Genomic DNA, 16,251 nt, shown 5'->3' with positions numbered 1-16,251 from the left:
AAATGGAAGAGAGTCATAACACTTGCATAAAGTTGCATTACCCTGACTGCATTAATGAAGGGTACTAACATGATGAACATCTCTGCTTTATCCCATCTCTGCAGCTTTTATTAACCCCTTATCACTCAAGTACAGGCCACCTGGACTTATTTAGTGAATTGGATACAAAATTAAACATTAGAACTCTTATCTTTCAGGAATCATTTGAATTTTCTCTCTAGCCTGAAATGATTGAGGAGATCATTGTTTGCTAGACTTACTGTCTTATTTCCCCGCAAAGTGAAGAAAGTATGGACAGTGCCAGTGTGATGGGGGAAGTTTGAAAGGTTTCCAAAAGCCAGAATTTAAGACACATCAAAAGAAATAAAAAATGTCAGCAGAAACATTAAAAAAAATGAAAGTGGAACATTTTTCACTTCTACTGCTAATTCCTGACCAAGGGGGTGAGATCTGAACCACTGCCAAATGTTTGGTGGTTTGTTTGGCTTCCAGCTGCTAAGCTTATTTTCAGAATGCTTTTTAGACCTTTTTTGCTTTTGTAGTTTTACTCTTTGGCTTTTCTGAGGCTGGTGGTGCATATGCCAACTGTAAGTAAGCACAAATAGGCACTGGAGATCTTAAAGCTGCTTAAAATTGTACTTTAGCATTACACAGTGTGTAGTGACAAAATCAGAGGAGCAGTGGGTGCGTGGCCAACTGCAAATGATGATGTAGATTTATTCTGCTGTAGTAACACCACTGATATCACCATGATTGACAATGCAAACAGTTGGTCTGTGCAACCACAAACACTTTCTCCTCTGGAACATCTGCAATATGTTGTATTACATTGCAGGTCTGCTGCATCATCCATACATCAGCATAATATCTGAGAATATAACTGACTCGTGTTTGTGTCGGTGGGAGTTTGTGATGACCCTCGCATCTGGAAACCTCATCAGTGCCTGGTTTAATATTGAGAAGCTTCAGACTGAATAACTTCAGAATTGTGACACAGTTCAGAAATGAGTCACTAGGAAAGAATAAAAGCATATTGTGTTGTTGCATTTATATGTGTTATTACAGATTATCTACGGGCATCAATCATTAACATTCAAGAGCAGATTTTAAAAGCATCTCCAGTTTATACCCTGATTTTCCTCCTCTCATCAGAATTCTCAGTTACTCTCATGTTACATCATTTAATAACTGGCAGTAAACACTTTGTCTCGCTTGTTTTCCGTCTGCCAGGATGCTGACAAAACATTTTGACAAGCACGTCGCTGTCAGAGATGCCGGCTGCCTGTTTATTGTAACATATGTCGTATTTTGTGGGGCTTTTCACTCTCTGCATTTATAGTTGTACTGCACTTACTGAATGTTTGCAAGATCTTAAAAGCAAGCATATTATACACCACTCATAAAAACTGTAGGGATTAGTATGAGAGCGCACACTAGATCTCTTATAATGATACAGTTGGAGGACATTTGAGCTATAACAGAGTTTCAATTTCAGTTACCTTTCTGATACACTATTCATTTATAAGTGAGAGACCATAGAGGGGAGACTCTTTTTGCCATGACTGATGCCAACAGAGAAAGGACGTTATCACATTTTGTTAAACTAATATCTAATAAATTTCCTTTTTAGTGCTGATGACTTCTTAGAAAAAATGCTTCAAACCTAAACTAAAATAAAACGATACAAGAAGCCCTAAATTTTCTAAATGAGGTAGAGAGTCAGTAGGTAATTTCATTAAACATCTAAGCTAAAATAAAGTTTAAAAAATGTGTATGGATTTTAAGGATGACGCTAGGTGTTAAACCTATTAGTCCTGGGTGTAAGAAAAAGCTGCTAACCTCACACGCTGCCACTTTACAAAATGACAGAGCTTTTCTTAATGTGACACTGAGTGTCTAATGTTTAACACACCTTATAAATCTGAATCAGTGTCTCAGGCTCAGTTACAAGAGTTTAGTTTAGGCAGCAGAAAGAATTGCTTTCTTCTGTTGGAGATGTTGATGAGATAATTCAATGAGAGTGAGCACAGATCTGTGCCGACTGGCCGTGTCTGACTAACCTCATTCGCGATGGCAGCTCGCCGACCATGACAGGTCAGATCTGCTTGTCTCTTACCTCAGGCTCAACAGCACTAACACACACATACACACACACTTGTAGTACAGTACATATCAGGACATTGCAGTGATTTATAGTAACGCCTAAAATGATAAGTTTAGCCTTACCCAGAGAACCATTTGAAGAGGAATCTCAATAAAACCTACCACTCATTTATCAGAATTTTTTCTCATCTTTGCACTGTGTTTCTGTCCATATCTGTTCAGTGTAATTTTACATTTAAACATGTCAAGTCTGCCTGAGTTAACCTTGATGGATTCTTAACTTATAGAGCTCATTAAAATGAGCATGTATAAATTAAAGACAAAGGGAGAGAGGGCGTTTGCTGTGGCTGCACCCAGACTGTGGAACAGTTTACCTCCTCACGTCAGACTCTCCAAAAGCCTAGAAACTTTTAAAACCGCTCTTAAAACTCACCTCTTTTCATTGGCTTTTAGAAAGGTTTAATTTATTTGTTTTATATATTTTTATTTTATTTTTATCAGCGAGGTGTTATTACGAAATTGTGTTCTATTGTATTTTTATCTGTATTTACTGTACAGCACTTTGGTCAGCCTTGGTTGTTTTTAAATGTGCTCTATAAATAAACTTGACTTGACTTGACTTGACTTGTAGATAAATCTGGTGGAAAACATTTTTCTTTTTGATGGAACTCAAAGCGTTGACATGTATTTATTTAGTTAATCTAAGATTATCAAAAAAAGCTAAAATGACTGCAGTTATAATATTCCCAGACAATATCTGGGAATATTATAAGATATTACTTGAGTGCAAAGCTTTAGGAGGATATAAGATGTTTAATCTAATCTGTAACTCTAAAACCTAGTCTGAAATAAACAGTTAACATCATGGGGACTGCGTGTTTATCCCTTTCGTGCGAGCTCAGTCTCAATAATATGACTATGTGAGAAGATTTCTGTCCCAACAATGTCACGAGGACAAAGTCCGCACACGAACCATGGCACAGTAACTTAGGGCTGTGCTGCAGGACTTGTACAATAAATGTAGGTTAATGCACACTTTACAACACATCCTCTCCTTTGGCCTTAACACAGCAGGCACTGTGTGTGTGTGTGTGTGTGTGTGTGTGTGTGTGTGTGTGTGTGTGTGTGTGTGTGTGTGTGTGTGTGTGTGTGTGTGTGTGTGTGTGTGCAAGCATGTGTGAGAGAAAAATCTATTTTTGGTATCAGAGCGAGTGCTGATGCCAGACTTCTGAGGAAAGTGGGGACATCCTATAGTAGAACAAGGAGCATTGTTACTATGGTTACAAGTGTATGTTCATTCATTAAGACATGCTATAAATTAGACAGAGATTTTATGCCCATAGAAGAGTCTTATCTGTGTACACCAGCATGCATACATCCATTTGCATGATTCTTCTGTAGCAGAGTGTTCACACACAAAACTGTACAGTACATCCCATGATGATCCTTAATAGAGTTATTATCCCCAACAAACCTAATTTCCACCCATTTTACAAAAATTACGCCCTCAGCAATCTACCTACCGTTTGCATTTATTAATATGGAATATGCCCTGATCAATAATTGATAACAGGGGCCGTTCTTTGCACTGCACCATTTTTTATTGGCTCTGTACTCTTTCCTCAGAAGCTAAGCCCATGAGGAAAACTCAGGGTGATAAAACAAAGCCAGCAGTACTGGCTGTAGCCACTGATCCCTGATGTGGTTCATCAGAGACCTCTGGGGAGGACTCCATTTCTCTTGGGAGTGTGGTGCTGTGGTTGGGTGGCAAACAGAGAGGTTTCATGATGGACTGAAAGCAGAAGTGGATAAAGAAAAGTGTGAAGTGGAAGATAACCTTGAGCCTTTCACTGACATATACATCATGTATTCTATGTTTAGAAAGAACAGGCAGACTCTGTGAAAAGGTTGTGAATATGTAATAGGAGCTGACTGACTGAGATGAATCAGGCTGTTCTAGACCACATTTACTGAACCTTGAATATTTATGTTTCGAACATAGATGATTAAAAGCCCTCATCTAGCAGTTTAAACAGTAGTTTCTGCTCTGCACAGAGCACATCTGCTGCGCTACGCTTGCTCAGCAGCTATTGCACATCTGCGACACATCTGTATAACAGCCCTCACTCAACCACTTTGGTCTAAATTACCGTAAATGCATTAGGTGCATAATTAACTTCTGTTGAACCACAGTGAACAGTGACTGGTGCATGAACATGTAAACATCGAGTGCAGTTATATGTTGTTTACTGTCTGTGCTGGCAGCAAACAACAGCTTTAGGCTTCCCTCGGTACAATAACATATTTAAATGACACTCAGCTGAAACTCATCTGACCATTTTGCAGTGTCAGATGTCAGTGTCAGAACTTGAGCATGAACACATCTAATATGTTCAGTTTTCCGTAAATGTTGAAAGCATTGTTAGTTTCAATAATACATTTTGTTTAATTTTTCAGCAGCACAAATACAATTCTTACATACCATAAGTAACTAAACAAACATAAAGCTGCTTACATCTTTAGTAATTGTCTTTCCTCACATTTAGATGTTTTTTTTGTCCAGGCTAAAGCTTACCGTGCCTCTGACATTTAGTGTTTGGCTCATGCTTGAAGTGTTGATGTATAGCAGCAGCTGTGTAGCTGTTTACTGTAGAGTATTAGCCTTTAAATGGCTGTGTAGTAGAGCAGGAGAGGATTGGGAGGCTGGGTGATAGTGGGTGAGAGTAAGAAGGGGAGAAAAGAGATTGGTTTTGACCTCCACCAGATGTGAGCTACTAATACTGCAACACAGCTGGGTGACGAGACTAAGGGAAGGGTAGATTTATTGTTCAGCTGTAGCAGAGGTCTTTACACCACCAAACTGTGTGTGAAGGGTTAATGGAAATTGCTTGGCAACGCAGTTATTCAAATTAAAATGTGGATTTGCAAATAAGAATTTTTTAGGCTGCCGTTTAATACTGTATTGGTTTATGTGGTAGCAAAAGTAAATGAATGTAGTTGTAACTGCCGCTCATGTCTACATATATCTACATACATATTCAATATCTTTGTTGCCACCAATTGCACGTGTGTTGTACAGTTTCCTAAATGTTTTGCAAGCTTTAAATGGTAGATTGCATGTACCACTTGTGGACACTCTCGCTTTTATTGTTTTTACTGGTAGCATGCTGAAGCATGACGGACCCCAGTTGGAACCTGCACCTTACAAGACGCCTGCTGGTCAACGTCGCATGTACCCGATGATTGGAAAAAAGGCTTCCTCATCAAACTTCCAAAGAAAGGCGATTTGGATGACTGTAACAACTGGCAGGGCATCACGCTGCTGTCGGTACCTGGGAAAGTGCTTTGCCTCGTTCTTTTGAATCGGCTACAACGTGCAGTGGATGAACGATTGCGAGAAGAGCAGGTTGGCTTTCAGAGTGGCCGGTCGTGTGTTGAGCAAATCTTCACCCTCCGCATGATCGTTGAACAAACATTGGAATACCAAAGGAAGATTTCTATTAATTTCATTGACTTCAAGAAGGCTTTTGACAGTGTCCACCGGCCGACTCTATGGGCTATCCTACGCCACTATGGAGTCCCTCAGCAGTTTGCAGATGCCTTTCGTGGTCTCCAACTCCCGCTGCTGCGTCCGGATGGATGACGGCTGCATGGATTTCTTTGAGATCAATACTGGCGACTGACAGGGATGCTTGCTATCCCCTTTCCTCTTCCTGTTGGTAACTGACTTCATTATGTGACAATCAGTTGACCAAGCTGGCATTGGTGTCCGCTGGCACGAAGCACGTAATCTCACCGACTTGATCTTCGCGGATGACATTGCCCTGCTGGGCTCGACTCAGGAAGACCTCAAAGAGTTGAGCCCTGCAGAGGGAGGCGACGAAAGTCGGATTAAGAATCAGCGACCAAGGTACTCCGAGTTGGCTACGCATGTGTCCGCATTCCTGTCATGATCAACCAACAACATGCTGAAGAGGTGGAGAATTTCATATATCTTGGCAGCATCATCTCAATGACTTGATCTGTGACTGAGATGTCGACGTCAGAGTAGGGAAGGCGGCCGGTGTCGTCCGATGTCTCCAAACAATTTGGAACTCGATCTCCCTGAATATTAGGGTCAAGATCAAACTATTGAACTCTATCGTCATTCCAACTGCACTATACGCTAGTGAAGCCTGCCGTTCAACAAATGCAATTACTCAACACCTGAACATGCTTCAACAACGCGGCCTGTAGCGAATCCTTAGAATTTCCTCCCGGGACCGAATAATGAACAAAGAGGTCTTACGAAGAGCAGGCACCCGCCCTTTAGCCAATGTTGTTGCAGAAAGTAGCTTCCACTTTGCGGGCCATATTTTACGTCTACGCCCTTATCGCCCGGCCAAGATCGCCATTACATGGCTCCCATGCACTGGCAAGCGAAAGCAAGGCCAACCAAAGATTACATGGCGTTGAACGTTTATGAAGGATCTGAGAACTGTCGACATTGCCTGGGACGAAGCTCAAGCAGTTGCCACTGACTGACATTGCTGGAGATCTGCCCGATGTGCCGCTTGGTGTAGGAGGAACTAAGTGCTAAGTAAGTACTGGTAGCATTTGGATGAGGGGGTGGAGTTAGAGGAGCTCTGTTGCAAACAGACAGCTTTCGTGAACAGCTGTTAATGTGTCTCAATGTGCAGGAATGCATATGCTTTAAGATAGTTGTATTTAAAAATACAAAATAACGCAGACAGAGTCAAAAGGTACAGTTAGAGACTCAAATAAGTGCAGGTGATGCTGAACAGCAGCTGCACTCACCAACTGTCACTCAAAGTGGCCATGCTACTATGCTAATATATAAAAAGTGTTTCCAGTGTTTTTACAGTTTTTCTCAGTCGCTTTGGTGCATTTCTCACAACAGAATTAAACATTGCACAACAGTTAGTTCAACCACCACAACATGTAGTCGTTTTGGCACAACCCTGTGGCGGTTTCACGTTCACTGCGTCCAAAGGCAAATGCCTTTGGACATGAAGCAGTTGAGTGAGTACAAATATCTAAAGAATGGTCACGTTTGACTTCCTATTCATCACTATCTCCTTTCTTTTATCATGAATGTCACAATTATTCATACTTGTACCGGCTGAATAGTCATTGTCCTCACAACTAATAGTCTTCATTTCATTGCTTGTGTCAGTGCACTCAAAATTGTTGAACATCTTGTCAAACACTTTGTACACCCATTTTGAAAACCCTATTTTTAAGGAGTTTCCATGAAACCCCTGCACACGTTTGTATATCTTGACGAAGCGGGATTCAATCTTGCAAAAGGCGTGAACGAAATCACATTGGAGAAATAGCCACCATTGATGTCCCAGGCCAACGAGGAGGAAATATTTCAATGTGTGCAGCAATCTCAGAAAATGGCGTTCACACCCATATTCCTCGTATTGGTGCATACAATACACAACACCGGTTGGCTTTTCTGGACGCTCTTTATAGGGACCTAATCCCACAAAATGAAAGGGATGATCCTGGTGACAATCGGACAATGTATGTAGTGGTTTGGGATAATGTTAGCTTCCATCACTCTGCTGTAGTCGGGCAGTGGTTTGCAGCACACGACAGGATACTTATGGAGTTTCTTCCTCCTTACACTCCATTCCTAAATCCAATTGAGGAGTTTTTCTCTTTCTGGAGGTGGAAGGTATATGACAGGCATCCACATACCCAAATGACCCTGCTAGCAGCTATGGATGCAGCTTGTGATGACATCACAGCAGAGTCCTGCAGAGAGTGGAGTTGACACTCCAGAAGATACTTTCCCCGATGCATCGATAGAGCTGACATTCGCTGTGATGTTGATGCAAATATGTGGGCAGACAGACGGGAGCGTCTAGATATCAATGATTGATATGCAGCAGTGTCTGTTTTTCAGTTTTGTTTTTTTGTTTCATAACCACTGGAGTGAGGTTTACTGTCTAAGTGAGTTTATGTTTGCTGTAAAATGTTTGATTTACTGTATTTCCCCAGTTTGCACAATGCTGTGAACAGTTTCAATTAAATATTATCAAGAGTGCATATGGAGTGTCTTGATTTTCCTTTACAATTTATGGTTTTCAACATGCCATGCATGCTGTCCAGACTTGACATGTCATTGGGAAGCACCTACAAAGAAATCCGTCACAATGAGAACATGTTCAAACCATTTGATTTTGTGACCAAAGGTGCTGGTGTAATGACTTGTAATTGTGACAGCCCTGACACTTTGATTGATATAAGTACTTGCTTTTGATGAATGTATTATCTGTTTTGCTCAAGGGATTTGTTGTTGATGCATTGACAACTTATTTTGGACACCTGACTTTTCTTTTTGATGGAGTGACTCACTTTTGCAAGTTATCCACCATGTTTTGCAGTTTGCACTAATTGTTTTGAGAAGTGCCTTAGTAGTGGTGGAGAGTTCAATTCTGTTGTGAGAAATGCACCAAAGCGACTGAGAAAAACTGTAAAGGTGGAAATTAGCATCAGAGCAAAACTGCTTTGTGTAGAAGGCTGTAAAGATGTTTATTTCTGCTAACATGGTAGTCTACAGGGATTCACTTGCTTTTTGGCCCCAAATGGCCACTAGAGGTTTTTTGTCACGTCCTATTTAAACTCATTTTTTAGCAAACATTAACAGTTCCTTCCAACAGTATGTTAGAGGAATGCGAAACAGATTAGTGCTCAAAAGAGGATTGTGAAATAAAAGAAACCAACATTTCTTACTAACTGATAGGCGTAGAAAAGTGTTCTATACGTCATGTGTCGAGGTATTTCCTTTTGGACTGTTTGTTCACACACACAAAAAAGGGCACAACTGGAGCCTGAAGGGAAACAAAATAAAGAGAACTGAGTGTGACAGGAAAATAGCTCCACAGTGAGAAGGGAAAACAAAAAAAGGCAGTTGAGAAGAAAATGGGTAGATCAAGTGTGGTGGTGTGGAAAATCCAGAAGAGAAGAAATGCACTACTGATGGACTTCAAAATAAACGGGTCACAGGAACAGAGAAAGCAACTTCAGCTGATGACAGAAAATACAAAACAAGAGTCAGTGGCGTCAAAATAAAAGCGACAAAATCCACGGCTGGTAGAAGTCTTTGGCAGTAAGATGCAGTCTTCTCACGAGCGGCAGTGGCAGAAACATCAAAACTCACTCTGCTGTTAAAGTGCTTCTCCTTCCACTCGTCACAGCTTGTAGTTGATTGAAAGACCAATTAATGTGGAACAGCAGTTTTTAGCTTGGTGCAGCCATGCAATGAAAGAAAGGTTGGCTTACCTTGTTAAAGGTAATCTTGTTGATGAGAAACCTACATCCCTCTAAAGTCTTCTGCTACCCCTGTGCTTGCTTTAATCCAACTGAAAGTCCGGTGCTCTAAACTGAATTTTACTCTCATAAAAGTGCAATAATGTGGGTGGTTTGTGTGTCAGACAAATATAAAACTACAGAAAAATATTTTTACTCATCCATGTGGTGTAAATGAGTGACACCCAGCACAGAGCAGTGTGTGTGAGCTGTGACGTTCAGAGTGGAGGCGGCTGCTTCTTCTGTAATATATCAGGAACTGGCTCTTGGTTGCAGACAATCTCACCCCGCAGTCTGCCTCCTCCGCTTCACATGGTATCTGTGCAACTTTTTCCTTTCTTTATGCAAGGGATCTCCAAAGACCAGGGCAGTGCATTGACCAGTCCCGATGTTTAATTCAAGATGCAGTGATGCTGTGTTTCTACATGAAAAGAGAAAGCCGGAGACCTCTTTCACTAAATTTTGAGCATAAGATAGCAAAGCTTTTAGTGAAGAGGATGCGATTTGATTTGTCAGCATGAATTCAGCTGCAGCATGCATAAATGTGTGGTGTTGATCCACTCAAGGATATACTTTTTATGGGCATGAAAACTGTCTAAAGTTTAAAAATGTGGCCCAATGTTAGAACCTCTACTGAAGGATTTATGATCATGTGGAAGTGAAAACAGAAATTGAGGAGGATATAAAGGCTTATAAATGCAAATGAGAAGAAATAAAATGGGAGGTGGGGAAATAAAAGGGGAGGTTCAGGCCCTCCTCTCTCTCTGCTCAATGTCCCATGGGTGTCATTTTGCCAAGGTCATCCCCGTAATCAAGCATTCCCCCGGCTGACAGCCAAATGCCTAAGAGCTGCCTATTGTTCTCCTGTGTATTCTCTCAACACTGCAGTCTCTATAGCATTAACAAAATTTAAAAGCATTAAAGAAACAAGCACCACAAACATAATGTCTAATTCAATTCTGGGATTTTTATTTTATTTTGCATTGGTAGAGATTCAACCAAAGAATGAGGATAAAAACAATCAACACCAGTCTTGTAAACCAGCTTGTGATTATCTCTGTATGTATCTTTACATTCAAGCCACTGGGGCAAACTGACCTGACTTAACTTCACCAGAGTTTGGATAAATGAAAAACTCTCAAACTTCTTCTGCATTTATCGGCTGTCTCTGCACGTCTGCTCGTGAAACTTTCACCTGAGGTCTTTGCAGCTGTGACCAAAGTGTAGATGAGTTTCACTTAGAAAAATCGATCTGGTCACATCTGATAGAAGAAATCTTTGCAGACAGAATAAATCATGCAGTTTCACTTAAAGTTTTAACCGTTAATCACCTTGGTCAAAAGTTACTGTATTTTATAGTATTATCTGTCAAGTTTTTATACCCCTGGATCTGTGTGATTTCAAAGACAGAGAATTTGCTTATATTTCCAAATATGTTGGTGAGCCATTCAAAAGAGATTTCTCTTTAAGGCTGAGCTGCACCGAGGGACTGCACCCACGTCCAGCTTGGATCTGTGAGTCATGCAAAGCTACTATACGCCAGGTATAGCTGGATACGAGGAGAACAAGCCTGTGATACTTGATTTATATAAACATATGTTTGCATGTGAATACTTTGCAAAAGCAAAGTACAAGATTGTCCAGTCACATTTGAGCAGACAGGAAAAGAGGACGTGCTGAAATGCAGTCTCAGAACTAATGGGTATTGCTTTCAAAATTATACATATATATATATAAATATATCTACATTTGTAAACAAAGCCTGGCAGCTGAAACGGGAAGTCTTGACCCAGATATCTTGTTTACACAGAAAAACTTGGCTCATGTGTCCCCACATTGGTTGTAGTGGAGCATATCTACACTCACAGATCCAGGTTGGATTTTTTCCCCTGTAACATTCAAATATTTTTCCAGTTTTCCACACGTTCTGCAGTTACCGGCTGCTTCTTAAGCAGTTCTTCTCCATTTAACATGCCTCTTCCCCTGCATCCTGAGCTGAAACCTCTCTGTAAACCAACACAGCTGCACCCCCATGAATGTCACTGGTTTCTCTGAATGTCACGGACCAAATGAATGGTCCTGCATTGCTCCTATAATAAGATAATGAGATAATAGCACTTGTCTCTGAGAGCAGAGCTGAGGGGTGCTGACAGCGAGAAAAAGAAAAATGACATTTCCATTTGGAGGACTCATAAAGGATGAAAAAGGTTAAGAGGAGGAGAACAAAAGAAACAACAGAGGGAAGAAATTGGATTTCTGGATGTAGAGTCCTTCTCTGAAGGTGTGTTGATCCTTGCTGAGATAAAATCTAATCCTCATCTCTCATTTTTCATTTCCAAAATGAGTTTCTATATTTCTTTTTTGTTCCAAATCTCTTCCCTGAGTCACTAAGTCCTTTTCCTGCAGGGCAAACTTGTCACATTCCAACTCTGAGACTCCAGTTTTACTGGAGTCTACTGTTGGTTGATGCATCATGACTGTAGCCAAATTTAGACCAGTGCACTGTGATGACAGAATATTCAGCCTCGATGGGAAGAGGCGCCTCATAAATATCAGGAAATTGGTTTGTTGGTCTAAGAAAAACACTTGTGTCCAGCTGAATTCCTGATAATTTAATAAAACAATAGCTTAGTTAAGTTTAGCAGTTACAAAATTTCTATGTGATATGTTAAACAATAGAAAAAGAAAATTTGTCATTATAAGAGCAAAGAGCAACAACAGAGAGTTGAGAATATAGACAAACAAAATATAGCAGACAGATTCACTACAATATGTGCTTGTTTACTGTAAAGGAAAAAAACTACTAAACAAAGTATATATGACCTGAAATCTAATGAAGGAATAAAGAAGTAAAGGTGGCTTCACTGTTTCACATATTTCCAATGTCCGCATAACACATCGAATATCTGACTGATGCTTTGAGAAGTCAATATGACTGGAAGAGCTCAGTGTAAATGAGCTTCACTTACAATTTACACCCAGGGTTTGTCTGTCGAGGTCTTTTGATAGAGGCCTCAAGCAAGTACTTCTTTTTTCATGAATGAATGCAACAATATGAATTCATTTCTACAGGAACAGTTTTCCATTATCATCACATGTAAAGGCCTTCTCTCCTAAAATGTCATTTATTCATTATTCATTAGATCTCTCTGACCTTTGACCACCAATGTATTAATTGTGTTCTTTATTTAGATCTGCTGAAATCTGAACATTTTTCCTATTTGAATTTCTTGAGTTTACATATCTGCATATCACAACTAGTCTGGAATACAGATCCTAGTTGAGTAATCACATTAGAAACCCAAAAGCAGCACAGAAACATCTTGCATCCAGTAACTAAAATGGTCATATGTTGACAGATTACGTATTTTCCGAGTCTGTCCTTTGTGCATGCAGTTTTTTCTGATTCATAGTTGGATTTTTTTTGTGACAGCACTCTGCAGAGACCGTAGTGGCGATCGAGGGAAAAGGAAGGATGTCAGGGCTGATGCTGATGGGTTGAGAAAACTGGATTTTAGAATGTTCTTCATTTTATGTTTGAGACAGTTTCCGTTTCAAACATAAAAAACTTTGTTTATAGGGGAGGAAAGAAATAATACGCTGATGGATTGATGGATGGCTGGGAGGAGGTGTAAATTTTTATCTTAAAAACAACCTAGTCAACCTGTTTTGTGTGTGTTATATGTGTAGTTGTATATAATCAAGAGTCTCTGTTTCTATTTGATTCATTCCGTCCCGCAGTCTGCTTGTTTTTGATTGATTACTATTGATATATTCAAGTCATTTTAAAGACAAAGGAAAATGCTCCTTTTGGTCTGAGCATCCTCAGCATTTTGGGCAGTTTTAAAAGACAAACCTGTGTTTGCAGCTAGAACAATGATTTCTTTATTTATTTTAACTTGTGGCAGTTGTCTGTTTCTGTTTCTGTCTCAGTTCTTTGTTGTTTTTCATGCTGCATTTTTGGCCACATCTTTTCTGGAATACTAACAGAGAAATCTGTGCCCGGCCTGGTACCGTTCCTTCTTTGTGTCTTTCTTCCTTACTGACAAAGCAGGGCGGGATACATTCCAGCTCCACATAATTGTTTTAACCCACTAATTTTGGGGGTAAGAAAATGAAATGATGAATAAAAAGATATCCACATGTACGGAAAATGGCCGTATCAGCAGAATGTTGACCTGATCAGAAGTGCTGAAGTCAAAGTGAATGAAGAACCAGATGGGACGAATAAGAGGAGGGGATGTGCCAGGACAGCACTCATATGGCACATCCGTCATCCCCTTGTTAGCATCTTGGCATGCAAACACACACACACACACACACACACACATCTACAAACACGCACACACAAGCATTTAGGCCAGACAGCTTGCTGGGCCAGATGGCCTCTTGGTGAGGAGCAACGAGGAGCTTCACAAGAGCATTGGGATGATTTGTGAACCATAACCTCCACACGTCCCTCCTCCTGACTCCAAGCAGCACGCACACAGCAGAGGGGTGGACGGTGAAAAAGAATTGTATAATTTTACATTACCCATACTCCTACATGATCATTGATTGTGAGATCATGTGGAACTACTGCATAAATTAACCTAAACATGTTTTTATTGATGTGAGAAAATCTGAGTGTAGGCATCCAACACTGTAGTCTTACACGTGAACAGTCAGTAAATAAAAACATCCAAAAAGAGAAATCAGTGGTTGGGTTCAAGGAAGGAAGGAAGCCAAAGAGTTTACACAAGTCATATAAATTGAAAGCTGCTGGTTCACCATATAAACTTAACCGTAGCACTTAAATAATATAGTAATGATGATTGTAAAGACTTTTCTGTCATATCTGCAGCTGTACTTGAGCTAATCGATTTATTTAAACGCAGGCGAATTTTCAGTTAAGCAGTTTCTTTGCATGTAATCAGCATACATCATGAGTTAGCAAATACAGCTGTCATTTATGTGTGTGTGTGTGTGTGTGTGTGTGTGTGTGTGTGTGTGTGTGTGTGTGTGTGTGTGTGTGTGTGTGTGTGTGTGTGTGTGTCCATTCATGAGTCTACCATCCAGAAAAGGAGTAAGCAGGTGGGTCACGTGGCTGCAGCCACAGCAGAGAAGATTCATCACAGCTTGGTGTGTGTGTGTGTGTTTAACAGTGTGTATTTCCTTTGTCCTGCTTTTTCTTAATTACAAACAACTGATACACATACAAATACTGAACTGGTTCCTGAGTGGTTCCTGGTATATTCCTCAGATTGTATAAATATTTTCTGTTTTTTTATTTTATTATTTTCCTGTTTTTTTTTTTTTCAGCTAATATCCTGATGTGGCAGTTAAACAGCTGGACTGGGTTAAGCAGTCATAGTATCATTAAATAAAAGATGCACTCTTGGAATCCCAAAAAATGAAATTGAGAGCATTTTATAAGTTTCTAAAAATGTGAGACTCATCAGAGAAAATATCTGAAAGTGTATTTTTATTTGTTCCAGTTGAGTTTTTATTTTTAAAACCCTAAGCTAGCCGTAAGCTAAATAATCATGAATCTGAGTGTTCAGTTGATCCATCGACTGATAGATGAATCTGAATTTGAAATTTTTGGTTAAAATCGTAAGGAGAGAGGTACAGCAGTGAATGTCTATATCCATCAGTAAAAAGGTCACATTTCTTTTGAGGCATCTTAATCGTTCTATATCTTCCTTCTCTGTTTGTCTCTGCAGTGTCAGATTTCCCAGGCGCTGAATGGCGTCTCTGACAAAGCTAAAGATGCCAAGGAGTTCCTGGTTCAACTCAAAAACATGCTCCAGCAGATACAGGTAACAATACACCTTTACATTTAATTTTACATAAGATATGCTGTTAGTAATCCAGTCTGTAAATTTAGGTACAAGTATAGATCAAAGGTTTGTCACGATGGCTTAATAGCATGATAGTCACATCAGTGATGGGCAGTTTTCTTCACAAAAAGATACAAAAACCTATCAGCTTTCTTCTAGTATCAACTTCCTAGTACAATGCTGAATGTTTTTTTCATTCAGTAACCGACCATAAGTACTCACAGTGACCAACTGATTGCCCAGAGGTTGAGAGAAGAAACTTCTTCGAGCTTTGAACAGTAACTCAAATTACTTGTTACAACCAAACTATGCAAAAAGGGATCTCTGAATGCACAACATATGAATCTATACTACCCTGTATCAATGGTTTGTGTTGCTGCTGGTGATCTAATGGTGTGGGAAATATTTTTGCAGCATACTTTGGACCCCTAATTACCCCTTTAAACACCATAGCTTACCCTGAATATTGTTATTGAGCATGCAAGTACCCTTCTGATGGCTGCTTCCAGCAGAATAACGTGGCATGCCACAAAGCTCACATCATCTCAACCCGTCTTTTGATAAACTGATGCACACCGACCGATCGGTTGCCATGCATTGCCAATCCATCTACATTTGTCAGTTATTGCAAATCTTTACCAGTGCTTTGTAATCAAAAGTTTCCACACTCAAACTCTGGGCAACTAGATGACCAAGTGATTACCCAGAGGATGAGCGAATGAGAGCAATGGCCACTGCAACTACTTGCACTCATTTGCTGAATGTGAAAAGAATCAATGCAATCACTGGGAAACCACCGATTTTTCTTAGTTGCAAAGAGTTTGCCAGCTTTCTTTTACTCTAGTATGACTGGGCCATAACATTAGCAACTGTATCCCACAATGCAATGCAACGGCAAAACAAAAAGGAAGGATCTGTTCACATCTAAATATCAGTGGTAGGCAAATTTTTATTTTTGGGGGGTTACAAAAACAAGACCATTTGAGAAATAGGAATAAATCAA

General features: G+C 40.0%; 1 protein-coding gene across 2 annotated transcripts in view; it reads left to right on the top strand.

Annotated features, from left to right (window-relative positions):
* trim67 (tripartite motif containing 67) overlaps nucleotides 1-16,251 on the top strand; it is a 59,187-nt gene that overhangs the window by 10,964 nt on the left and 31,972 nt on the right. For both annotated transcript variants that reach the window (XM_085381524.1, XM_085381523.1), the window contains exon 2: nucleotides 15,132-15,227. In XM_085381524.1, the coding sequence (XP_085237650.1) occupies nucleotides 15,132-15,227 (96 nt within the window). The remainder of the gene's footprint in view (nucleotides 1-15,131; nucleotides 15,228-16,251) is intronic.

This window comes from Rhamphochromis longiceps, linkage group LG15 (assembly GCF_057381845.1).
Source record: "Rhamphochromis longiceps isolate RC_006_pf linkage group LG15, R_longiceps_female_GT1.1, whole genome shotgun sequence".
NCBI lineage: Eukaryota > Metazoa > Chordata > Actinopteri > Cichliformes > Cichlidae > Rhamphochromis > Rhamphochromis longiceps.
Note: the sequence above shows the minus strand (reverse complement) of the source record. Positions and strands in the feature narration are given on the sequence as shown.